General features: G+C 44.5%; 1 protein-coding gene across 2 annotated transcripts; it reads left to right on the top strand.

Moving 5' to 3' along the window:
* Window positions 1-4,887: 4,887 nt before the first annotated feature.
* Window positions 4,888-26,120, top strand: LOC147425845 (MOB kinase activator-like 1A). Of its 2 annotated transcripts, XM_086497884.1 has the most exons (8): window positions 4,947-5,042; window positions 23,118-23,166; window positions 23,459-23,697; window positions 24,150-24,258; window positions 24,456-24,549; window positions 24,635-24,768; window positions 24,856-25,019; window positions 25,778-26,120. In XM_086497884.1, the coding sequence occupies exons 3-8, from the start codon at window positions 23,695-23,697 to the stop codon at window positions 25,856-25,858; spliced, it is 585 nt and encodes a 194-aa protein (XP_086354010.1). In that variant the 5' UTR covers window positions 4,947-5,042; window positions 23,118-23,166; window positions 23,459-23,694; the 3' UTR covers window positions 25,859-26,120. The 2 variants fall into 2 exon arrangements, with proteins under 2 accessions (XP_086354009.1, XP_086354010.1); XM_086497883.1 differs by lacking the exon at window positions 23,459-23,697 and having other exon boundaries at window positions 4,888-5,042.
* The last annotated feature ends 1,093 nt before the right edge of the window (window positions 26,121-27,213 follow it).

Consider the following 27,213-nt stretch of genomic DNA (forward strand, 5'->3'; position numbering starts at 1 on the left):
CTGTAGACTCATGTGCCTTTCTATAGACCCATGTGCCCAGTTGTGATCTTCAATTTGCACTCAAGTGCTTTTAGAAAATTGAGGTCAAGGTTAGTGCCCGACCAACATGGTACGAATGAGGGGGACCTAGCCTCAGCTTTAAGTGCCACGGGGTCCCAACCATGGGATCAATGGCTCTTATGAAAAATCAACGATGCTCGCAGATCTCAATCGTCGATGCGTAAAAACTAAACTCAGGATTGCGAGTTTAGTTTTTATGGTGGGGTCCGCCAAAACTAAACTCGGGATCGCAAGTTTAGTTTTTACATCGAAATCTATTGTTTTAAGTTCAAGTTTATGAAAAAACACATCTATTTCAAAAAAAACGCACAATGGCATGATGGTTAAGGCCCTTGACTCTCAAGCTAGTTGTGAGGGTTCAAATCTCGGTTGGGGAATCGCGGGCATTCCGAAATTAAGCCCCGCTTGATCGGTAAAAATTAAATTCGGGATCTCGAGATTAGTTTTGAAAAATCTAAACTTGTGATCTCGAGTTTAGTTTGAGCAGATCGATGGTCCAGATTGATCTTTCACTTGGAACCATTGTTCCCATAATTGGGGCGTGCATGATTTTTAAAAGGCACATGTGTTACAACTAGCTCCTTTACCCTAGGTTATAGCCAACCGTATGTGTATCGGGCAAATTATCTGCAAACTCGGTTGAGCTTTTGATCAAATGAATATAAAGAGAGAGAGAGAGAGAGAGAGAGAGAGAGAGAGAGAGAGAGAGAGAGAGAGAGAGATCAAATGATATAGAGCCTCTCTCTCTCTCTCTAAATATTTCCATATATATGTATACATATATACATACACATACAGTACATACTGGCTACACTTTAAAGAAAACGAATTACTTTCGGAGATTCTCTCCCGAGATCCCCTCTACCCACATGTCCCCTCGACCTCTCTCGTCGTGCAGCTCTGACGCCCTCTCTTTGCGGCCCCCTGCTTCTGCCTCAGCCTCTGCCCCTCCCGCCTCTGTGTGCCTGACGCTTGAGAGAGACCCAACTCCTCCTTCGCTGCCTGCTCCCTCTTCGCCCTACCCTTCCCTAACCAGCTTGTCTGCAAAGCCCACCCTTCACCCCCCCCTTCCCCCCAAACCCCGCGCGACTTGCCGCACCATGTTGCTTGCAGCTCGCCGCTTCCTTGCACTCTCTCGTGGCTTGCCTTCTATCCCTTGCTAAGACATCCTCAACCTGCTCACCCGCCGCAGGCACAGAATCAGAGAGGCGCATGCATGTTGGGATGGCGAGCCTGCTAGAACTGAGCTGTCGGAAGAAGCAGACCAACAAAGCTGCACAGAGGCTCTCTTCCTCATAGAGAGAGAGAGAGAGAGAGAGAGAGAGAGAGAGAGAGAGAGAGAGAGAGAGAGAGAGAGAGAGAGAGAGAGAGAGAGAGAGAGAGAGAGAGAGAGAGAATTCTCCCTGGACACAAACCCAAGACTCAAGAGGTGCGAGGGCCTTCTGAGTAGGCACTCTGTGCACACACACACACACACACACACACACACACACACACACACACACACACACACACAGAGAGAGAGAGAGAGAGAGAGAGAGAGAGAGAGAGAGAGAGAGAGAGAGAGAGAGAGAGAGAGAGAGAGAGAGAGAGGTCTCTCTTGAGTTCTCGCTTTGCTGCAGGCTCAGGAAGTCGCGCGTTCGAGTGCATGTGCAAAGAGAGGAAGAAGCAAGCCGCCCACCGCACTGCGAGAAGTGAGTTCAAGAGAGAGATAGGGACACTTCGAGAGAGAACCTACGCCGCCTTGCACCGCTCTTGTCACTTCTTTCCCTCGTTGCTACCTCTTTCAACTTTCAAGCATCATCGGTAGATTCTGCCCTTCGACGACTTTTGTAGAATCGTTCAGACATACACACACATACATACATACAATGAAAAACCTTTTGACAATGAAAAATCAAAAAACTTACTTTTTTTTTAAACAAAAGACTTTCTACTTTATTAGAGTAAATCATAGAACAAAGATAAAACTTGAGGGGGATTTTTCTTTTAAATGCAAATTTGGCTTTTGAAGATGTATTTTGATCTTTTAATGGGAAAATTTTCAAGACCAATATTAATATTATTTTAACAAATTGTGTAATTTTATATTTTAAAATTTTTAAAAATTATTTTAAAGAGACACTCCTATACTCTTTCTTAAAGTTCTTGAAAAATTGACACCTCCATGAGTCATGAGCAATTGTGCTACCTCCCTCCCCTCCCCCGCTGAATTGTAGTGTGTGTACGCACACATACACGAGACATGCGTACATGAGAGAGAGACTAAGGAAAACTCGAAGGTTAAGTATGTTTCTACAAATAGAGAGGGACTCGCTTGCTTATGGCAAAGTTAATCCGTCCACATACCAACTCCAAATGTAGTTCAAGTTTGTCACAAGGACGGGGGGGGGGAGAGAGAGAGAGAGAGAGAGAGAGAGAGAGAGAGAGAGAGTTGGTAAAGAGAGTAGGTTTGTGGAAATCCCATTATCAAATTTGACAAGATTGCATTTGATTGTGTGAATCGTCTTCTAAGATCATGGCTGGGCCGCTGTCAATGCACATGCATGCGTGTGTGTTTACACACACACACACACATATGTTCAAAGAAGTTCAAAGAAGGTGAGGGAGGAGAGTGCCACAATTACTTTTTCACGACCACAACAATGCACGGGTCACATACAACTGTATATATGTACATGTTGCCACCTTTGGGGGAAGGTGAGGAAGGAGAGTGCCACAATTGCTTCTTCTTAGCCGCAGCAATGCACGGGTCACATACGAGTATATATATATGCAAATAAAAATATAAAATTCTATACATGCGTCATCACAATAATGCAGAGGAAAATATATGTCGCAACATGCATATATATGCAAAGAATAATATATGGCAACACATGCGTCCTCTTGCTGTCTCATTTCGCGATCTACATTGTAAAACTTTAATCATGAGAATTTTGTGTCCGATCTTACTAGTAGTGGTTGCTTTTTAACCTCGTCTATGATAGTTTAGATAGCCGAGTTGTGAGGATTTGGGGTCCTCTCATAAGAAAAATGTTCCACAAAGGTTATCGAAAAAGCTATTGCTCATGGGTTGCACTACCACTACCTTCGTATCTTGAATGGTGAACATTGCTTAAGTTGGCAATTTGTTGGTCTTTGGATCTCTCTTGGGGAAGTGAGTCTTCCTTCATTCTTAGTAGAAGTGGATGTGGATGGGTCAAAGTGGATGTGGATGGGTCAATGCGGCAAAGGTTTGATGCTTCTTAAAGAAGAATAGCTTTGGATTGTCATGACATCTTGACTTGAGGGATCATATGCGTCATTATTAGATGTGTAATATCTATTTATCATTCGTTCTTCTATTGTACACAATTTGGCCACTTTGTAGATTCCCCAAGTACTCTCCTCTTCCATCCAGCAGGATAAGTATTCACTTGTGTTATCTCTTACTTCTCAAATGAGTCCTTTCACCACAATATAAGTCAAAGGGTACCAATAGTTGCTAGGACTCTTGGGTGTAGTAAACTCATGGCCTAAACTGCATGCTGGGTCGGGCGCAAGGACTCCTTTCCAGTTGCATGTTGCTTCACTTTGATGAGAATTTATTCTCGCTCATTGAAAGAGGTACATGTTTTATATTTTGCACAGACTCTTGGGGAGGGGATTCCATCATGTATGAGGTTTTTTTCTATAGTCTTAGCTTCCATCATTGCAAACCATGACATGCATACAGTGCATAAACAACAAACTTTACGGTAATGCATTCTTAAATGCACCCTAATGCTAAAAAGGAGCACCTAAGAGAGGAAGCATATGGTCACTCTTGACACCAGAGGGAGAAGTTTCTATTATTCCCTTTGAATGAGCAAATGAGAACACAATGCTTTTTTTAATACAATTGCTTAGGCTCTCCAAAACGTGCCTTATATGAGAATTGTTCAGTCTACAATCAAGATCCAACGGCCTAGCTTTAATCCGTGCAACCTTAGCATAAAAGTTAGAATAGATGAAGAGAAAAACATGGAGGTACATCATCCCCCCCGCACTTTCAAGTTGGTGTCTATATGCTCAAATTTTCTTGTGATTGTTTCAAGCAAAGAATTGTGTCCTTCCCTTCTTATGGGCATGGTGATGCATATATGGATGGAGGTTATTCCAATTGCCAAAGAGGGCGTGATCTTCTCTTTCTCTCTCTTTCTATGCATTGGATGATCGTTCTCTGCCTCTCTCTCTCTCTCTCTCTCTCTCTCTCTCTCATAGAACGCCGCATCTTGATAGGCTTAGAGAATAAAGGCAGACTAGTTTGTTTGTAGTAGGCTACTACTCTATGTCACTCTTCTGTCAAGTAAGCACTGGTCTGGTTCGCACTGTGACGGTCTTTTTTTTTGACAGAGTAGGAACTTGAAATCACACAGACTCCACACAACCGAATAGGAGTACAACCTGATCGGTGGGGGGCCAGACACAACGCACTTAGCCAACCCTTGTTGATGGTGGAGGCAAACCAAACCTAAGGACTTAGATGTCTTCAGGTTGCGAAGGGGGGCTTGAACCCGGGACCTTCAAGCACATAGACTATGACTCTACCAATTGAGCTAGCACCCGTTGACCACTGTGACGATCGTACCGCATGCGTGTGTGTATGCGAAGCTGCTCCAACAAAGGCATAAGGGAGGGGGGTCGCAAAAGGCGGAGGCCCCATCATTTGGTAGTCCATAGCTGCACCTTTCGTTGGGAGGGCCATGAAAGGTGAGCTTTCTGCAAAATGGAATACCTACCATTTTAAACTTTACGGTTGAAAACAACACTTTACGGGTTGAATTTTTTGTGCATCCACCTGCTCTCCCCCCCTCCTCCCCCCCCCCCGGCGTTTTGTCGACGCGACCAAAGCTTTCTCTACTTTCCATAGCTGCTTCCTCGACGGCTTGATTTGATTGTGAGTGCTCCTCGTCTGTGACGGCTGCCTTTCGCGCCATGAGCTTCTTTGGGCTTGGCAGGTACCTTCATTTTCACTCATGGCGTGCGTGCTTGCGTGTCTGTGTCTGCGAGTGCCTGTTTGGTTGATCACGTTGAAAAGAAGCTCCTGCTTTCACAGAAGGATCTGCTGTGTGCGTGGAGAGAGAGAGAGAGAGAGAGAGAGAGAGAGAGAGAGAGAGAGAGAGAGAGAGAGATCTTTTTTCAAAGGATCTTTTCCTGTCATTCTTGAGTTCCTTTACTTCAGAACGAACTCATTATTGCCAATCCATCTTGAATTTTTTCATTCTTCTTGTGGAATCTTTACGGTGCCCACGAGTATGCTGTGCTTAACTCACAGTAGTGCACTATGCCTAACCGTAAATGAGATTATGTAGTGGAAGCATAGGCATGTTTTGGCTACAGGAAAAAAGAGGTATAGTGGTGAGCAACAGAAATGGCCATTGGTAGGTGCTTGTATACACATTTTCAGAAAGCATGTTACTCACTACAAGTTTATGAATGGCTAGGACAGGATTTAGTCAACTCTTGTGCACATACTGAGATGATTTTGTTGTTTCAATCGGAAGTGATTAGTTGCCTCGTGAACGTTGGATGCCCCCATCCTTGCCTGTGAATTGCATTTGTGTACGCCTTCATCGTGCCTTACCTCCTCAGCATTCTGGATGTTACACTTTGCAGAGTGAGGCTGACTTTTTTTAAACAACACAACCAGTATCCTGATGTCAATCCGTTAGGGTTCCGTATGAGAATTACGTGAGAGGCAGCAAGACATGATACATTGAGCTCAAAGTGTCCTTAAGGCTCTTGCAGTTTGATAACTTAGGAGTCTTTGCTTCTAGATTGCCCTAATCGAATACAAGAGAATTGGGATTTGAATGCTACGTTATGTACATCTTGGAGTTGTCTTTGACTGTTGGACTCCTTGAGATTATTACGAGAGGAATTTTTATGGGGATGAGTGATGAATACTGCATTTCTACCTGCAAGCAATCTGGTGCCCAGAGGATGTTCTTGGTGACCATCAGCAGCGAACATTTTATGTCTGCATCTCTTTGGATCGTGTTGTTTGTTGTACCTCAATATATGCATCTGGAGTAAAGGCATTTGGCTATGCTGATGGCAAGCCCTATAAAAGTTAAAAGGGTCCTTTTGGCCGTATGACTATACATGAGACACGAGACATGTGAGGGAAAGCAAGCTGATAGCCAAGATAAAGTGGGGATTGATTTTGCCTTTGGTGAAGCCTACTAGAAAATGCACGTATGAGGCTGATTTGAGTGGAGATGATTTTGCATGAAGTTTGAAGTAAGCATTATGGCTGATGAGAGGGGGCTCTCAGACCAGCCCTCTATCTGCATTGGCTGCTGACTGCTGATTGAGGAGTTCCTACGTTTAGTGTAGCACCTAAGCAACCTGTAGATTGAAGGTACCAAGGATGATCTTGTGAAATGCCCATACTTGAGCGTACTTGTCCACTTGTTCCTTTGATTGGGAGTTTGGAAAGTTGGGTATCTTATGTACAGTGCAACGGAAATTTAAGGTGTTGCTTAAGACCTATGCTTTGCATTGAACCTAGCAGTTTAAGGGATACCAGAGACAAGAGAGAGAAGCTGCTGAGGGAGACTAAGACAAGACAATTGAATCGTTGATGGGATCCCAACCATCCTTTAAGGGCCCCAACTCTCTTTTTTTTTTTTTCCAAAAGAGAAAAGGGCACAGACCCCAAGGTAGAATTACATCAGAATAATACAGAGAGAACACCATAAATGGTATCACCAAAAGATAAAAACCTAGGGCAATCTAAGATACAAGATTGCCTCAAATCAAGGCTAGATATGGGGGTTAAGTCTTGAAGACCTCTTAGGCGTCTTCAAAGACTTAGCAGACTTCTTAGCACTTTCTACCAAAGAAGGAAAATGCCGCTCATAAGCTGAATTTATGCCGTCGGAACTGCTGCTGATATCCAAATCACTGCCCTGAGGATCAATTGGCGGATCGTGAAGGGCTGGCGAAGAAGTAGTATCCGAGGAGAGAGGGGAAACGTTTTCTCTTCTTCTATACACAAGCTTTGGAGCCTCTGTCCTCCTAGCTCGTCGTCTTCTTTTCTTCCCTTCCTTCCTCCTAGCTTGCTTCACTTCTTCTCCTTATCAAGTGATCTTCCAATCCCCCATTCGCATGAAGTGCCTCTTGTTTTGAAGCTTGTTGCCTTTGATCAGGAGAAATCCTACGTCGAGTACAATCTACAAAACATGGGCTTTTCTGCCACAAACAAAGCAGTGACCAGGAAGACCAATGAAGAAAACGGAAACCGGCCTGTTCAATCCAAAAAGGGCGGTAGACTTTACTTTAAACCTTGTTTTAGCTTTCACCCATTATTAGTCGTCTATTTTACCTGTACTTTCAAGACACAACAAAGGGGAGAGGGATACAGGCTGCTAGATTGCACCTCTATGAGTAGACAGACACCAGATTGGCCCCTAACTTAGGCGCCCCTTTCGGTATTTCTTTATTGTTCAAAAGAGGGAATAAACGCTGTGGTTCCCTACAAGCTGCCCCGCACAAACTCGGCTGAATTTCCACTATTCCAGCCCGATTTCGGCAGCATAACTGTACTAGAACCCTTCACGGTCAGTATTCCCACGCATTGGCCGACTTTCCTGACGCATACGGGCACTTTGCAAAACCTGGCGAGAATCTGCAGCACGCTGAATTCTCTGTTTTCAGCCCTGAAAATGCGCCAGATCACCTGTACAGTGGTCCCCTTTCGTCCCCGAACCTCTTGGGGGTATTAGGGTCCGTTTAGGGCCAAAACCCTAAACCTGCAAAAATACACAGCAGGCTGTAATTTACTGTTTCGGGCTCCGTTTCGCGTGCCGGTCGCATCCTTAGCAAGTCCTCGAGCTCCCGCACCTGTAGGGCTACTTGCCCTTTGAATCGGACGAGATTTCTGGCGTGAAACCTCTCCGAATTCACCTGTACCTGCGGGGGGATTAGCCGCTAGCTAATCCAGTACCTGTGCAAGAGGCTCTTGCCTCGGCAATCGCGCATGAACCCACACAACTGTACATTGGTCAAATGAAGAGCCCACTAGAGGGGCATAACATACTGCCAAAGGGGAGAGAGAGGGCAGTGCGTAGCGTGCAGGGCATCACTCCTGGCACCGCACTGTACATAGGAGGGAAAGCAAGCACTCCATAGCTCTTAACCTGTGACAAATCTGAAAATGAGGCTCTCTCAGCTTAAAATTCAGCGCCACTTCTTGTTGCATGAGGCAAGTGCACCAGAAGGTGCCACTTGGCACATTTATAAGCATTTTCCCGTTTCGGGGTTGCCGCCTAAAAATCTCCCAACCGGTTGCCCAGTTGACTTCACGGCAGAGTAAGAAAATGTTCCCATTGTCATTCCGGAGATAATGACGTCAACACATTTTCAGGTCCCAAAATAGCAGTTCCCTAAATTTTAGGAGATGCCGCCATTGTATCTTTCTAGGTCATCCGACCCTCTTTGTACACTGTGGCCACATCCAGAACTGAAATGTAGCCTCTGTAGCAAAGGATTCCTCTTTGGCTAGTCAATGACCCGACTTGGCTAACCATAGTCCTTGTCCAACCTTAGTGCTCTCTTGCCCTCAGGCCTGGACTCCCTCTGGACAGTTCCACACTAGCTATGCAATGCAGGGCAGTTAGATTTTCCGAGGGGTGTTTCCAAAAAGTGAAAGTAAATAGATAATAAGAAAGAAATCAACAAAAAGGATAGATAGTAGTCACACGCTGGTGACATACCCCCCTCTTGAAATCTCAAACGTCCTCGTTTGCATCTATGTCGCACATGCTTACTGTCAACACTGATGTATTCAACACCTGTCGACACATATACGACACATACATGCTCATTGTCAACCCTGGTGTATTCAACACCTCGTCGACTCATGTATTGCCTGCGTGTGAACCCTGTCCCAATGACATAGTGGTAGCTTCGCACTCTGCCATTGCTTTGAGTCACTAACTTTCCAATGACAAAATGGTAGCTGCACATTTTGCCACTGTCTTATAGTACACGTTGGATCCCGTAACACTTTCGAGCATACCCAAACCGACAGTTTAAGAATGCAGTTACACATGTACTCTTCAATAGAAGCAATCACTGTATCCTTGACAAACTGACAAGAAATACTCACTTCTATAGCACTAACCAAACTTTTGGACATTCCATAAGAGCAATTGCCAAACTGACAATCTGTACAGCTCTAACATTCATGTAACAGGTATTTGATTTGAGCTCACTTTAAATACCATGTACATCATTTGTCTCAGAAGCCATTGTCACACTGACAATCCATGTAGCTTTGAAACTCAAGGGGTCAAGGTAGGTTGCAAATCGAAGGCTTCTAGGTAAAGCGATAACACAGTTGGTGACTCTGCAAGTTCACCTTCTTCCATCCACTTAGCATCCATTGGTGGATAGTTTCTGAACTTTACCAAGTAACGCCTAGCAACCTTGCCTTTCAGTTTCCTTTCTTTGTGTGCCAAAATCTGTTCCGGGACCAAGATCTCGTCAAGTTCCTCGACTTCCGGCTGATCTTCAGCTGGCATATCTTCTGGCACATCACCCACATAGGGTCTGAGAAGACTCACATGAAACGCATTGTGAATCTTCCAACTGTCAGGCAATTTCAGCCTATATGCAACATCATTGATTATGTCGCATACTTGAAAAGACCCATAGTAACGCATGCTGAGCTTTAGAAACAGTCTTTCCTTGCCCTTCATCTTCTTTAACCTTGCCTTTTCAAAGCGTAAAAGCACCCAATCACCAAGTGAATATACCACTTCACGACGGTGACGATCAGCTGCTTTCTTTTGCTTTGCCTGAGTCCTTTCTAAGGCCACTTTGACCTTCTTGTACATTTCATCCATGTCCTGAACATACTTATCTGCTTCAAATATCTTGTCCTTTGTATGCAGTATGGGAGGAACTTTCTTGCCACCTTCAACTATCTCAAAGGGTGCCTTGCCAGTTGATGAATGCACTGTATTATTGTATGCATACTCCACCAATGGCAAATACTGCTCCCACTTTCCTTTATGCTCTGACACATAACACTTTAGCAGATCTAGGACAGTAGAATTTACCTCTTTTGACTGCCCATCTGTTTGAGGATGAAATGACGAAGAGAATTTGAGCGTGGTGCCCATATTCTCAAACAAGCCTCTCCAGAACAAACTTGTCATGCGTGGATCACTGTCGCTAACAATCGACTGTGGCATGCCATGATACTTGAAAATATTGCTCATAAACAAGCGTGCCATCTGATCTGGCTTTATCTTCTTCCTGACAGGAATAAAATGAGCCTGTTTGCTGAATCTGCAAATAATGGTCCAAATACCATCGTTTCCTGTCTGGGTTCTCGGAAGATCAAAATAAAATCCATAGCAATACTTTCCCATGGTTTATCTGGAATAGGTAGTGGTTGCAATAACCCTGGTGCCTTTTACCTGTCAAACTTGACCTTTTGGCATATTAGGCATTCTCGCACAAAGGCATCCACATCCCTTCTCAATGTAGGCCAGTAGAAGAATGTCTCAACCGCTTTAACTGTAGCATCAATACCACGATGCCCTGCATACGGTGGGACATGACTCTCTTCCAATATTTTGCGTCGCAATGGCTTTGTGACGCACAATCTGCCATGCATCATCATGAACCCGTCTTTAAGAAGATAGTGTTCATGACGTTGTCCATCCATTAGTTGCTCGAAGACCCTTGCAAAATCTTCATCATTTGCATACTGTTCTCTCATATCATCAAGTTCATGATGATAAGGAATCGACACAGCTGAAATTTGTGGCTTCCTTGACAAGGCATCAGCCACAACGTTCTTCTTGCCTTGCACATGCACAATCTGAAAATGGAACATGGACAAGATATTTGCCCATCGCATATGCTTCTCAGATAACTTTGTTTGTGTCAAGAAGTATCGCAAGGTCTGATGATCCGTTTGGACAACGAAATCTGCACCTAGGAGGTAGTGTTTCCAACTTAAGAGCGCATGAATCACAGCCAGTAACTCTTTCTCATAGGCCTGCATGGTCATCTCTGGCCCTTGCAAAATTCTGCTCTCATAGGCTACTACCCTGCCATCTTGCATTAGCACTGCACCAATGCTACTACCGCAGGCGTCACACTGGACCACAAATGACTTCCTAAGATCTGGCAACACAATGACCGGATCCGAAGTCATCTTTTTCTTTAAGAGATTAAAAGCTGAAATCTCTTTCTGTGTCCATCTAAAAGTGAGTGCCTTCTTTTGAAGAGCATGTAAAGGTGAAGCAATCTCAACGAAATTTCGGATAAACCTTCTGTAATAGGAGCATAGTCCCAAAAAGCTTCGGACATCATGCACCGTCTTCAAATTTGGCCATGACTTGATCGCTTCAACTTTTGCAGGATCCATTCTGACACCATCCTTTGAGACAATGTGTCCCAGAAAGTGAATCTCTTCCAGAAAAAACTCACTTTTCTTTGCATTGATGAGCAACCTATGACTGCGTAACTCTTTGAACACAATGGCCAAGTGATGCCTATGCTCCTCTTCATTCTTTGAGTAGACTATCATGTCATCAAAGAATGTACCAACAAACTGCTGGTGTGGACGGAAAATTCTGTCCATCATCCTATTGAACGTAGCAGGAGCATTTGTGAGACCAAAGGGCATCACTAAAAATTCGTTAAGGCCAAATGTCGTTCTAAAAGCAGTCTTGTGCACATCCTTTGATCTAATGCGGATCTGATGGTACCCACTCTTTAGATCTATCCTGCTAAACATAGCTGCTCCTTCTAATTTGTCCATAATATCATCAATCCTAGGTATAGGGAACCTATTCTTGATGGTATTCTTGTTCAGTGCACGGTAGTCGATGCACATACGCCATGAGCCATCCTTTTTTTGCACCAACAACACTGGAGAACAGAATGGAGATGAACTGGGCTGAATCAGCCCCTTTTCTAACAACTCCTGTACTTGGCCCATTATCTCTTTTTGCTGAGCCGCACTAACCCTGTACGGAGGCTTATTTGGTGGGCTACTGCCTGGCACCAAATCTATCGCATGGTCCTCGGGTCTCTCTGGCGGTAATTGAGACGGTAATGAATCGGAAAAACAGTCACTATACTGCTGTAAAAACATTGACCTTTCTTTATCTAGCACATATAAATTTGATTCATCACAATCTGACACTTCACGTGCAAAAACCAAGTACGCAGAAAGATGCTTTTTCATTACAGAAGTAATAGCAGAAGCTGATACAGTAGGAATAGACTCCCCTTTAAGCTTTACATCCAGAATATGAGTCTTTCCCCTGCTCTGTACTGTGATCTTTTTGTTGTAGGCATCCATGATTCCCTGTACACGAAACAACCAAGGAATACCTAACAACACATCACATCCGTCCAGTGGCATGATGTAAAATTCTTCAGCATCTACATAGAACTGGATATGTAGACGCAACTTTCCAATGATGGGTGTCACAGCCTCTGTATGGCCAGGACATGCCAAACCTGCCTCTGTTGTATACCCCATCTCTTCAGGTCTGATTCCCAACTTTGAAGCCAATTCTGGGGAAATAAAGTTGGCTTTGGCACCTGGATCAAAGAAGATAAGCACTGTTTGATCCCTGACCTTTCCCCATGCTCTGCAAAGCTCACTTGCATCTGAATTTGGCTTGTCGCCCACCATATCTGGCACTAGACCAGCCATGGGCTTCTTTCCTTTCTTGTCTTCCATGTCTTCAGAATCAGCTGGCCTTTTCTTTGTAGGACAGTTGTAAGCAATGTGGCCAGGCTGCTCACATATAAAGCATTTGTTTTCTGTCCTTAGGACTTTCTTTTGCTCTTCTGACTTGCGAGGAAAACGTCTTTTCCATTTTTTTGCTGGTCCTTTTTCTGATTCAGCTGTAGCTTTGTCTTTCCCTGCGTTGGTTGACTCCCGAGTCCCTTTAGGAGCCTCATTGGGAACATGCTTCTTGGCTGAATTTTTCTTGCCTGATCCTGCCTTGACGCCAGTGTTAAATTCACAATCTTCTCCCTTGAGCAAACCATTCCTAGTGTTTGCTACCTCGATGAGCTGCGTCAAAGTAGTGACTTTTGTCTTCGTGCAGTACTTTCTCAATCCTTTGGGTAGGCCACAACAGTATTTTTCAATCTGTTCTATCAATGGCACAAACCTATAGGAAGTTACTGGAAGTAGAGCTTTCCAAAACTTCCGATTGTAATCATCCAGATTTCTGCAAGTGGCAACATTTAGTTGGTGCCATTCTGTCATGACATCTGCTTCGAAATCATCAGATAACCATGCTGCTGCAAAAATCTGCTTGAAGTAAATCCATGTGGACGGAGCTTGCCCTTGAAGCAATAAAGTTGTCCACCATTGTCCCGCATTCCTTGTCAAGAAAGTGGCTGCCTTGCGGACCTTTGAAGCCTCTGTAAAGTTTCCCCTTGCATAGGCCTTGTCAAACTGCTGGAGGAATGAGAGAGCCTTCTTCCTGTCATCAAACCCTGTAAAGGTCGTGAATGACACACCTTTGCCACCTTCTTTGTACGGAGTTGGCCTCTCCAGCGGCGTTAAATTGTCATATGGAAGTGACTGAAACATGGGAACACTATTAGGGTTCATCTGTGTTCCTTGGCCGCTATTAACTTGACCTGGAAATGCCATATTTGGCTGCTGATTTGTAATTCCAGCCATACCAAAATTTACCTGTGGCATCCCAAATTGGCCTTGAGTGCTCTGAAACCCTAGTTGCATACCCATGACACTGTACATGGGGTTAGGCATCATCGTTTGAGCACCCCCAAACACTATTCCTGGCGTATAAAACTGATTTCCAGGTGCATGACCAGCCATGCTCTGGAATACCGATCCACCTCCAAAATAGCCAGGGTGTACTGAAGGCGGTGGGAAGACTTGTTGCATAGCCTGTAGGTTGCTTCCCTGTCCATTAGAACCAGCTATGGGCTGCTGCAAGTTGGCGGGCTGAACTGGTACAGCCTGAAAGATTGGCATCTCAGCCACCTGTTCTTGCACCTTAGGCATAGGTTGTGGAGACTACATGTTCTCCGTGGAGTGTACAGGTGTTTCCATTGACCGTGCGGTATGAATCACCTGTGCTCGAGCCTTAACAGGCTTTTGAATATGATCCAGTGACCCAACTTGCTGAGACGGAACAGGAGGTTGCAGAAAGGCTAAAAACCTCGGGTTCTGCATTACTTGTGTGAACATAGCCACAGCAGTAGCCAACTGGGTCCTGAATATATCGTCATCTGTCTGTGGTGGTCTTGAGGACTCACCCACTTCATGTGTCTGTTGACCCTGTGAAGAGGAAACCTCTTCAGTCACATCATCTGGTCTGTCAGCCATAATTACAATTCCCTGTGTCTGGTCTATGATCCCCTGTGTCTTCAAGCCCAAAACTGCCCAAGGCTCACTTCTATGGGAAAAAGTGATTTAATCCAGTCGATGGAACCATGAAACCGGCCTGTTCAATCCAAAAAGGGCGGTAGACTTTACTTTAAACCTTGTTTTAGCTTTCACCCATTATTAGTCGTCTATTTTACCTGTACTTTCAAGACACAACAAAGGGGAGAGGGATACAGGCTGCTAATTGCACCTGTATGAGTAGACAGACACCGGATTGGCCCCTAACTTAGGCGCCCCTTTCGGTATTTCTTTATTGTTCAAAAGAGGGAATAAACGCTGTGGTTCCCTACAAGCTGCCCCGCACAAACTCGGCTGAATTTCCACTGTTCCAGCCCGATTTCGGCAGCATAACTGTACTAGAACCCTTCACGGTTAGTATTCCCACGCATTGGCCGACTTTCCCGACGCATATGGGCACTTTGCAAAACCTGGCGAGAATCTGCAGCACGCTGAATTCTCTGTTTTCAGCCCTGAAAATGCGCCAGATCACCTGTACAGTGGTCCCCTTGCGTCCTCGAACCTCTTGGGGGTATTAGGGTCCGTTTAGGGCCAAAACCCTAAACTTGCAAAAATACACAGCAGGCTGTAATTTACTGTTTCGGGCTCCGTTTCGCGTGCCGGTCGCATCCTTAGCAAGTCCTCGAGGTCCCGCACCTGTAGGGCTACTTGCCCTTTGAATCGGACGAGATTTCTGGCGTGAAACCTCTCCGAATTCACCTGTACCTGCGGGGGGATTAGCCGCTAGCTAATCCAGTACCTGTGCAAGAGGCTCTTGCCTCGGCAATCGCGCATGAACCCACACAACTGTACATTGGTCAAATGAAGAGCCCACTAGAGGGGCATAACATACTGCCAAAGGGGAGAGAGGGCAGTGCGTAGCGTGCAGGGCATCACTCCTGGCACCGCACTGTACATAGGAGGGAAAGCAAGCACTCCATAGCTCTTAACCTGTGACAAATCTGAAAATGAGGCTCTCTCAGCTTAAAATTCAGCGCCACTTCTTGTTGCATGAGGCAAGTGCACCAGAAGGTGCCACTTGGCACATTTATAAGCATTTTCCCGTTTCGGGGTTGCCGCCTAAAAATCTCCCAACCGGTTGCCCAGTTGACTTCACGGCAGAGTAAGAAAATGTTCCCCTTGTCATTCCGGAGATAATGACGTCAACACATTTTCAGGTCCCAAAATAGCAGTTCCCTAAATTTTAGGAGATGCCGCCATTGTATCTTTCTAGGTCATCCGACCCTCTTTGTACATTGTGGCCACATCCAGAACTGAAATGTAGCCTCTGTAGCAAAGGATTCCACTTTGGCTAGTCAATGACCCCACTTGGCTAACCATAGTCCTTGTCCAACCTTAGTGCTCTCTTGCCCTCAGGCCTGGACTCCCTCTGGACAGTTCCACACTAGCTATGCAATGCAGGGCAGTTAGATTTCCCGAGGGGTATTTCCAAAAAGTGAAAGTAAATAGATAATAAGAAAGAAATCAACAAAAAGGATAGATAGTAGTCACACGCTGGTGACAAAAACCCTCTGTAAAATTTCTCCCCCATGAATGGTCGGGAGCGAAATAAATTGCGGAGGGTTCTTCGCCAAGATGGGAAGAGCACCATCCTTATGGAGATTGTGCGATCCTCATCATTAGGAATCACAGCATCTCCAACCACAAAACCCATACATCTCCCAATTTCATTAAATGCGGAGCAAATTCTAGAAGAAGTCCCGGGAATCTAGCTGTAACTGCAGTTCCACCTACAAGTCCATTTAGATCCATTCCTTGTGTCCATTTGGCACGAAAGCCTGTGGCAAAATGAAAGTCCATAGGGCCCTGTGCTAAGACCTCCATGGCTTGACTTTCAAACTCGAAGTGCATCCTGAAGAAGCCTCTCCCGAGAGGGGAGACATTCACAATCTTAAAATTGACGTGAAGAAGCGAAGCTTGAAAATAGTCCTTCAATAGCCTTGCTGAGCATAGACTTCCCACCACTTAACAGACCAAAGAACAGGATTCCAAGCTTACGGTAGATTCGTGAATGGCGTGCAAGGTGTCAGAAGAAAGATGAATACCTGTTGTAGAAGCGGAAGGGGGGGGTCGGAGGGCCTCATAAGGGTCTCCTGAAAAGGTTCCTTGAAGAGGAATTGTCACGTGACACATCCCAACCCTATGTGTCCGTGGACAATCTACACCATAGCAGGGTTCCCGTTAGTCAAGTCAGTTTAGATTAGCAATGATCTGGCACTTTTGTGAGTCTATTTGTAGACCGTGCATGCCCAGTCACTTAGCATAGATGCATATCCTCCGGTTGCACATAGCATGATCATCGGAATTCCCATCAGAATCCATTAGCATCAGTTAGGGGAATTTTCCAGTGCATTTTTCCTATTTTTCTATTTTCGTATTTTTGGTTATTTTCACTTATTATTTTTAAGTGACTTTCCAACAAAAGTAGGTAGGGCAATTTTGCTAAGTTAATATATAAGCAAACCCAAGTTAGCACTTTTTGACAGAAGAGGCAACAGGAGCTTCCCGCTCAACAGGCAACTTCTCAGCAGTACCCCCCAGCACCCCCAGCGTTTTGGATCCCCATCCTCGCCGGGCAAGTTCCCATCCTCAGCGTTTTCTCAGCATCAGCCGTCGCCATCAAGTCCAACCCTTTCTAGCGTTTGTTCCCCCTTCAGGCAGCCCCCAAAGCCCAGCATTTTTGGGATTGCAAAGCATCAGCAGAATCAGCGTTTTGACATTAGCAATTTCAGCCAAGCTAGCGTTTTTGCTGGCGTTTTTGCATTGCTGCAGCATTTTGACTTTCAGCCCCAACCTGCGGCAGATACACAACATTTTCAGCCTTTAGCAAGGTAGTAGATACACCCCAGATTGGTTGCAGAAGTTCCCCCATCTTTAGCCCAAGAAAACGCAGTCAAAACAGTCATTTTCAGCCACCGAAACAGTCCCGAAATTCAGCGATTAGAAGATCTCAGATTTCAGCCACCAAGTCGTCGTCGTCATCCCCGTCGTCGTCATCGGCATAGTCCCATTGCATCAGTCCATTGCATTTGCATTGTACACCTTTGTGCAATCAAAGTAGACCACTCTCGCCGACGAGAGTGTGGCCTTCGGAGGAGGGTTTTACAACCTCTCGGGTGTCGTATCTCTTCTCTCTCCTTCTCTCAGTCTCATTCACTTGCACGCACAATCCACTCACTTTGTTCGTGACCACAACACTATACAGACGGAAAGCTCTCTTTCCCTAAGAACTAAAAGGAACCTTGAGCAATAAAGATCACTAATCTTGAGAAAATACAACATTCATTTTGCTGCACCTAACATTGGTATCAGAGCTTTGGAAGTGTTCTGCATTACTCAAGGAAAGAACCACAAGAACCACAAGAAATTTTTTTGCTTGTTGCGATCGCACGAACCCAAGTTTACTTGGGCGTGGGGATTCCTAATCGTGTTTTGTTGAAGAGTGACAGGAATCCCAAGAAAGAAGGCCTTGTCCAGCCTCCCCTTGCGTCTCTTTTCACTCATTGAGAGCGGACCGTGCACTTAGCAGTCGGCCAATCGACGTGAGGTGGGAAAAAGCAACCTTGGTGTGAGCGCAAGGCCGCCAAGGGGTGCGCCCGCAGAAAAGGGTTGAACTCGGGTAAAGAGAAGATCCTTCTTCAACGTGATTTGCAAGCGAAAGAAAACCTCAAGAACCCCAAGAACCCAAGATCCTCAAGACTCAAGAACCTCAAGATCCTCAAGAACCCAAGATTCTCACGAATCAAGGACCTCCAGAACCCAAGACCCCCAAGAACCCAAGTTCCTCGTGAACTTCAGAACCCAAGACCCTCAAGAACCCACAAGAACCCACGATTGTAGAATGATCATCACTCGAAGCGGAATGGATACTTCTCTTGGAGGTGATGAGCATGAGAGAGGCGAAGAAGAATTTTCCCGACCAAGAGGTTTTTCCGACCCTCCCCCTTTTCCATCTACGACAAAGATTGCACTAACTCCTATGGAGGAGTTGAACCAAGAAAGAGAAGCAGAAAGAAAAGCCTACGAAGAAGACATGGCAGCCATCGAGCGTAAGTACCAAGAAAGAAGGGCAGCCATAGCGCGTGAGTACGAGCAAGCACGCTTGGAAGAAAAAGAAAGACAAGCAGAGAACCAAGCAAGACAAGCAGAATTTTATCACGAGAACAAAGCACGAATGCAAGAGATGTTGCGACTCTTTTCTCAAGTGTCGACACCGATGCAAGAGATTCGGGAAAAGAAGACTCTCTCGGTCTCTGCTTCTCCAAAGCATGACACACAGGATTTGCTTGATTATGTGAAGCATGATGATGATTTGATTGACAATGACTTGCATGATGTTTTGATTGACAATGATAAGCACAATGATTTGCATGATGATAAGCATGATGATTTGAATGACAAGCATGATGATTTGGATGATAATGATGAGCATGATGACAAGCATAATGATTTGCATGATCAAGATGTGATTTCTCACAAGCATGATAAATTGCATGACGAAGATGTGATTGTTCACAAGGATGATGTGTTAGTGGATGCTTTTTCTAGCGAAGCTAACCTCATTGTAGATTCGAGCAGTCACGAGGATCTGATCTTGGCTTTCGAGTCGAGGTCCAAAGACACATGACGATTCGATCATTCAGGACGAACCGATCTTGGCTCTCAAGCCTTGGTCCAAAGAACCATCACAGGAAGTATTATGTGTTCGCATGATTGATACGCACGCATTGTTCGAGTGTTTCATTCGTGACGGTTTCCTGTATTTTAGTCAACATCGTTATGTGATCCCTTTTGCTAGGCATGACATATTGTATGTTGAGCACGTTTCTCTCATGGATGAGCACGAATGTATGTGGATTTTTCGTGAAAAGCTGAAAAGTTTGTATGTAAGGAAGTCGCATTCCATGTCTCTTCCTTGGCATGACACAGTTTTCGAACGAGCACATGATAGTATGAGCACCAAGCATGGACATTTTTATTGTGATTTGCCACAGTTGATTGATTTCGATCAAACAGAAAAGATTCGACCGCATTGTCTGCATGTGTTTGATGAACGGGTTGTCACTCCGTCTCTATGTTCATCTACATTGCATACACAGTCTTTAGCGAAGACAAGATTTGTTTCCTTCACTTTACATGGAATGGGTATGTTCATGGTTTTGTGTTGGAGATGGTTTCAAGAATTTTCAGCCATGGAGATTCTTGAAGACGAAAGAAGCAAGACTTTAGACAAAGTTGAAGCAAGGAAGGAGATTCAGAAGATTTTGTGTCGCTTTCAGCGCGGCCTAAAGAAGCAAGCGTTGCAGACCTTTATGAAGTTCAAGTACCGCATGACCCACACAACAGAGTGGGCCGGCGAAGAGTCCCTTCCAGGATTCCGGATGCTGTTGGCGATCTCCCTCGACACCATACAATTCGGTACTCGTACCTCACTTTGAAAAGGAGGGGATGTCACGTGACACATCCCAACCCTATGTGTCTGTGGACAATCTACACCATAGCAGGGTTCCCGTCAGTCAAGTCAATTTAGATTAGCAGTGATCTGGCACTTTTGTGAGTCTATTCGTAGACCGTGCATGCCCAGTCACTTAGCATAGATGCATATCCTCCGGTTGCACACAGCATGATCATCGCAATTCCCATCAGAATCCATTAGCATCAGTTAGGGGAATTTTCCATTGCATTTAGCCTATTTTCGTATTTTTGGTTATTTTCACTTATTATTTTAAGTGACTTTTTAACAAAAGTAGGTAGGGCAATTTTGCTAAGTTAATATATAAGCAAACCCAAGTTAGCACTTTTTGGCAGAAGAGGCAGCAGGAGCTTCCCGCTCAATAGGCAACTTCTCAGTAGTACCCCCTAGCACCCCCAGCGTTTTGGATCCCCATCCTCGCCGGGCGAGTTCCCATCCTCAGCGTTTTCTCAGCATCAGCCGTCGCCATCAAGTCCAACCCTTTCTAGCGTTTGTTCCCCCTTTAGGCAGCCCCCAAAGCCCAGCGTTTTTGGGATTGCAAAGCATCAGCAGAATCAGAGGGCCAAGGGAGGGGGGGGCGAGCTGGAAGGATGAGGCGAGGGAGCAGGTGGGGATGGGGCAATGGAAGCTACAGGATATCAGCGCGCGGCCTCTTCGCGTTTTTTAGAGGTTACCAACTATCCGGGATCAGGCCCCCACTCTCTTACAAGAGCGGTATTTGCTTTATTGATTGCACAAATGACAACACACGATTTGACATTGATGCTCAACGCAATGCACTCTGCTTACGATCACAATGTAGAGTGCCTTTGCAAGAGGCACCTTGGGCTGGTTCAGACAGGCTGATCCAAGCGAGCTGCGACTTTTATGATGGCTAGAAAGCTCAGATATAAGAAACTCTGATGGCTGCAATCTGTATTTCTTTGCATGGAAAAGCGTGGTTGATGTTGATCGTTGAGAAACGTAGATCTGCGATTCTGAAAACTCTGACCTCCAATATTGGAAACACAGCCTCTTCTTCTATCTATAATGACCTGGCAATGGGCCACCTCCAAGTTGCCAATAGGTGCTGAAAATGCAAGCTTGAACTGAAAAATGTTGAACGTCTGAGAGAGAGAGACAAAGGCTTGATGTGCTAATTGTCCTAGAAATTGAAATGGAAAATGCTAGCTGTAGGGTCCTCTCCTCTTCTTCTCGCTGTTTTCAGGGCTCCTGATCTATTGGCTTTCTTCTCTAGAGTGCATCACTGACTTGTCTCAAAGGGAGTGTTTTTGACCAGCCCTTATCCATCAAATTTAGGTCACTTTTAACTAAAGGCCAATAATCAAAGGAATTTGATGAAATGCGCGCAATTCCCATAAATGTAAAACTGCTAAAGGCTTGTTGCACAAGAGACTTGCTAGCTATATAGCCCATATGGAGATTGGCCTGATGATGTCTTGGATCCTTGCTGTTGTGTAATAACACTCACTACGGCCTTGTATCATCTTGGGTACAAAAAAGGGGATGCTAACTAAACAATAGAACCACTTGAGTGTGCGAGTCTTGCAAATATGCCCACGAATGTAAGGTGTAGCGGAATGAATGTTTGAACTTTGCTCAAGATGAGTGCTCCGAACTGTGCTCAAGGTTCCTTTTGTTCTTATGGAAGGGAGAGCCCTTCCGTTCTTAATGAGAGAGTGCTATGATCACAAACAAAGTGAATGGACACTGTGCGTGCAAGTGTATGAGACTGAGAGATAGAGAGAGAAGAGAAATACGACACCAGAGACGTTTTAAAACCCTCCTCCGAAGGCCCCACCCTCGTCGGCGAGAGTGGTCTACTATTGATTGCACAATCTGATACAATGATGCTGATGCAAGTCTAATTGCTATGTCTATGTCGACGGTGTGGACGACGAGGACAATACTATGGCTGAAAACTGAATGCTTCTATGGCAACGGCGACGATGACGACGACGCTACTTGCTACTGTGCTTTCGTGTGCAACAAACGCTGTTTCTCTTATGGCTGAAAATGCTGGACTGTTGTCATACAATCACTACTCTGCTGCTGTCCAGAAATGCCGCTCTTGCTGGTCGCTTGTTGCTGAAAAACGCTGATGCAATGCCCACCAAAAACGCTGTCCAAAATGCTGATAGGCTGAATTCTGTTGATGCAAAAACGCTGGTATGACTGGCTGAAAAATGCAAGTTGCAGGGGTGCAAATCGCTGATCTTGCTGGGCACTTGCTTGCTGAGGAGCCTTGCTGGAATCGCCAAGCTGTGGGCTGGTCAAAACGCTAGGGTTGATGGTCTTCTTGCGGTGAATGCTTGGTGAAAACGCCAATGCTTGGGTGTCTTGCTTGGAGGAAAACGCCACCAAGGGTTCTTGTTGAGAAGTTGCCTGTTGAGCAATGGTGCTCCTGCTGCCTCTTGTGCCAAATTCCAATTAGTGCTAGTTTAGGTTTGCTTAAATACAAACTTACTCAATTTGCCCTACCTACTTTCCAACAAAAGTCACTTAAAAATAATAAGTGAAAAATGTCAAAAATAGGGAAAATAGGCTAAATGCACTGGGAAATTTTCCTAAAGGATTCTGATGGATTGTGATGGGAATGCTTATGGTCATGCTGTGTGCAACCAGAGGATATGCATCTAATCTAAGTGACTGGGCATGCACGGTCTGCGAACAGACTCACAAAAGTGCCAGATCACTTGCTAATCTAGACTAACCGGACTGACTGAACCCTTGTCGTGCTGTAGCTTGTCCATGGACACATAGGGTTGGATGTGTCACGTGACAACGAAGGTGTCGGATTACTCCTTTAGGCTTAACCTACATTACCCTAAAATAGTATTTTTTGGTGTGGTTGTATGGTGATGATTCTTATTGTTTTAGTTTTGGTCTTTTCTTATGTTTACTAGTGTAGCAAAGGGGTTAGGTATTTATCATGTATAGAAAAATGCTCAAAATTTTACTTTAGTATGGGTAAACACTATCAATTTTAAAAATATGTTGAATACTGTTAATACACATATGTACATGTCTATTATGCATGGCTGCTCACTTGTAAGTGCATGAATACATGATGAATCTTTGTTTCTTTTTTGGAAGCATTTCATATTACATCTCTTGTGATTGCAACAGGAATCAAAGAACATTTCGCCCTAAGAAGAGCACACCATCAGGGAGTAAGGTTAGTTTTTCATTATCTTCTTAGAAATTTTCTCTTATGTAGATTGCATGTAGTTAGTGTTGGGCATTTAGTTTGAGTCAAGGTTAGTTTTTCATTATCTTCTTAGAAATTTTCTCTTGTGTAGATTGCATGCAGTTAGTGTTGGGCATTTAGTTTGAGTCAAGGTTGTCCTTTAGGCACAATCACTTTCTTTTTGTTGTATGATAGAAAGACTCGAGAAAGAAGTCAAAAAGGAACTTCAAACTTTGAAATAGATTAGCAAAATACCTTATCCTTGAGTGGTTTCTGAAAGGTATTCAACACCCATGGATGGAGAGGCCGCAAGAAGCTTCTTGATAGCTGAAGCTTGGAAGAGAGGGGGCCTCATGGGCTTGTTTTAAGAAGAGGCCTACCCCAAAATCGAATAAGCTTGCCCTTTCAAGTCCCGGAAGACTTTCAGACATCAGATTCCTCTATTCTAACTTGCTAAACGAAGTTTGGTCATCTCGAAGTCCATCTTAGGGACGCGTCCGATTGAATCGACAATGGATGGTGGGTTTGAACTTTGGTTATTTCACATTGGGCTGTTCCAGAAAACAAGCGTCCCCATTTGACTGTCCTTGCATCCCTTTCCCCCTTGTGCTGACCACGCTATGCCAATATGCATATGCCATATTTCCATTAATGAGCTTGGTTGGGAGTCTCCAACCGTCCTCCATGAAAAAGCTCATTGTGACATAGAACTTGTACACATTATATGGGTAGCATGTATCTATGGATTTATGTAGGTGTGTGTGTGTATGTGTGCGTGCGCATGTGCCGTGTGTGTGTGCTCGTGAAAGGAATCTGAGCACGACTCGTTTGTTTCAACTGACAACTTCTAAGTAATTGCAGCTTAAGTGCTTTATATACCTATTACTGTGATACAGCTCTAACTTTGTTTCATGATGTGCCGATCGATTGCGCAAACTCTAAATTTTATTGTTTCTCTTTTCTGCAAATAGGGTGCTCAACTTCGGAAGCACATTGATGCCACTTTGGGAAGTGGGAATTTGCGGGAGGCTGTTCGTCTACCTCCTGGCGAAGACTTATACGAGTGGCTGGCTGTAAACAGTGAGTTCCTTTGGCAAACCTGTTCAAAGTGCTTGCTAATCGATCGGTTTCTCTTCTTGGTTATTCATTGTTGTAATGTAAGTGAGGATCGTATCGAGGCTCCAAATTGAATGGGCGAGACAAGCATTGACAGTTCGATGAGCTTTTCAATGAGCATGCAATGATGTTTACTTTGTGTCTGGTTTGTCTCTCCGCAGCGGTCGATTTCTTCAATCAGGTCAATCTCCTATATGGGACACTCTCAGAATTTTGTACTGCTGAGAACTGCCCCACCATGTCTGCTGGCCCTAAGTGAGTAAAAATGTCTTCCGCTTCTTCAACAAAGGCGGAGTGTTCTTCCGTCGTTTGATGGTTCCTCCTGTTGCTGTGGATGCAGGTATGAATACAGATGGGCCGATGGTGTGCAAATAAAGAAGCCGATCGAGGTTTCCGCTCCTAAGTACGTGGAGTACCTTATGGGATGGATCGAGGCACAGCTTGATGACGAGTCCATCTTCCCCCAACGGCTTGGTATCACACTTCTTAGCTCCCGTCCTCTGTGATTGAAGGACATTATTAGCGCAGATTCTAAAGTGAGTCGCTTGTCCCTCTACGCAGGTGCTCCATTTCCTTCAAATTTCAGAGACGTAGTGAAGACCATTTTCAAGCGGCTATTCCGCGTATACGCACACATTTACCATTCTCATTTCCAGAAGATTGTGAGCCTGAAAGAGGAGGCACACCTTAACACATGTTTCAAGCACTTCATACTTTTCACATATGTAAGTACACACAATCTCTCTCTCTCTCTCTCTCTCTCTCTCTCTCTCTATATATATATATATATATATGTGTGTGTGTGTGTGTGTGTGTGTGTGTGTGTGTGTGTGTGTGTGTACTCATTTAGATAAATTGATTGATAGATACACAGACGCACATGAGTGCACATGCACATACATGCCCATGCGCGCGTGCACACACACACACACACACACACACTTTTTTTTTTTGTAAATCTGCTTTGATTAATTTACAAGTGGGAAACCTCAAAGCGAGGAAAACCCACGAAAAGAAAGGGATACAAAAGACGGAGCACTATGAGGCTCCGAAGGCTAGAAACAGTCAAAGTAAATCCTGTAGGCATCAAGAGTGATGTCTTCAGCTTCATAGGCAAAATGCAGCGCTTGACCAAGAGATAATTTGAAATAGGGAAAGGGGTCAACAAAAGTGCCCTGGAACATTAAGGAGTTCCTATGATGCCAAATGGCCCACATAGTCCAAAATCTCACACACACACACACACACACACACACACACACACACACACATGCATGCGGATTGTGTATATATATATTTATATATATATATGTATGCATGTGTATTTATGCGCTTGCGCATACACACACACATGCATGTGTATATCTTCAAATAAGTAGTATAATTTTGATACAATTATGTATGCAGGTTGTGTGTGTGTGTGTCTCTCCGTCCCTCTCTCTAAGAAGGGCATCATTGATCTTTCATGCTTCGCTCTTTGCAGGAGTTTGGGTTGATTGACAAGAAGGAGCTTGCACCACTACAGGAGTTGATTGACTCCTTTATGGTGTCATATCAAGTGTAACCCTCAACGTGGAGCTCAAACCCCCACTAGAAATAATGTCAGATTTACACGCGTAGAAGGTTTTAGTGTGCGAGTATTTGTGTGCTGGTGCCATACAATGCATGTTCCTTCCCCCCCCACACGTCTGTAATTCCTATTGCTCTTGTGCTTTTGTGTCGAAGCTGGACACATTTGTCAACAGAGTTTGTGTGTGTAAGAATGTAGAGTATGCAAGGTTTTATTTTTTATGCTGAGATAAAAAAAAATAACAGTTGAAAGACGAGCAATAGTTGCAGTAGGACAGTAGTGAATTGAAGAAAGGTTTTTTTTTGTTTATGTTCCGAGGACTGTAGGCTATGGGTCGAGTTCAATACAGCAGGATCTGCAAGCAAGGGGGGCATGATGAGGATGTGATAGCATCATTTGGATGAGTGTTGCCGAAAATTTCTTGGCTCATTTCTGGTAGATAGGTCCAGTAGAGCTTTTGGGAATGGATTTGATAGTAGCTTTGGTTACGAGAAGGTTTCGGCACAGTAGGTGCACCAATCACGGTTGCAGATCTCTCTCTCTCTCTCTCTCTCTCTCTCTCTGGGCATGTCTTGCCGATGGAGTAGCAGGTACATGTCTAACCGGAACGATCGCAAAATGAAAAATGGAACTCATGCTTAATTTGTAAGCAATTAGAGTTAATATCTTGAATCGCATACCCTCTTTAGCATAAGCAAGAGGTTATGGAAGAAGAATGGATTAGGGAAGTGATAGTATGTACTTCTTATTAACCCATAGTGAAAGTAGTTTAAGATTATAACTATGGGATCCTCCAAGAGAGATGGAGAAGCAAGGCATAGCCAAGTAAGCATATAAATTAAACACAAGAACTACTTACAAAGGAGTGCCAAGGAGTACTTGCTCTCACAAGGCTTTGGTGTAGTTCTCCAAGCTAGTTGCAACATGGCTCTGTCCTCTTGTGTTGTGTGTTAAAATAAGAGTACAAAGGATCTTTTTATAGGCTTTGGGCAAGGTAGCACCCCCCCTAGATGGTTATAGGTGTCCAATTTTATTTGGGCTAGGTGCATGCACCAGGTGGCAGGGCTGCCCACTCTACAGGCCACCTCCTCACTTCATGTGAAGACCATGCCTTGAGTCACTGCTTCTAGAAAGAATACAGGGCCAAGCGTGATGATTAGGTGATGTAAAATGATGCCATGTGGTATGTATACGACCCAAGGACCTTTCTAGCACCTCTACACATAGATATGAGCATATTTGGAGGGTAAAAAATCCTCCTTAAAAGGTGCATGCGAGTTTTTACCTACACTCTCTTCTTTTGGGTTGATTTTGTGAGCTCTCATACATCTCACTTGTCTTGCTTGAGC

The sequence above is a fragment of the Adiantum capillus-veneris genome, chromosome 24, assembly GCF_014529385.1.
Source record: "Adiantum capillus-veneris isolate H3 chromosome 24, ASM1452938v2, whole genome shotgun sequence".
NCBI classification, from domain to species: domain Eukaryota; kingdom Viridiplantae; phylum Streptophyta; class Polypodiopsida; order Polypodiales; family Pteridaceae; genus Adiantum; species Adiantum capillus-veneris.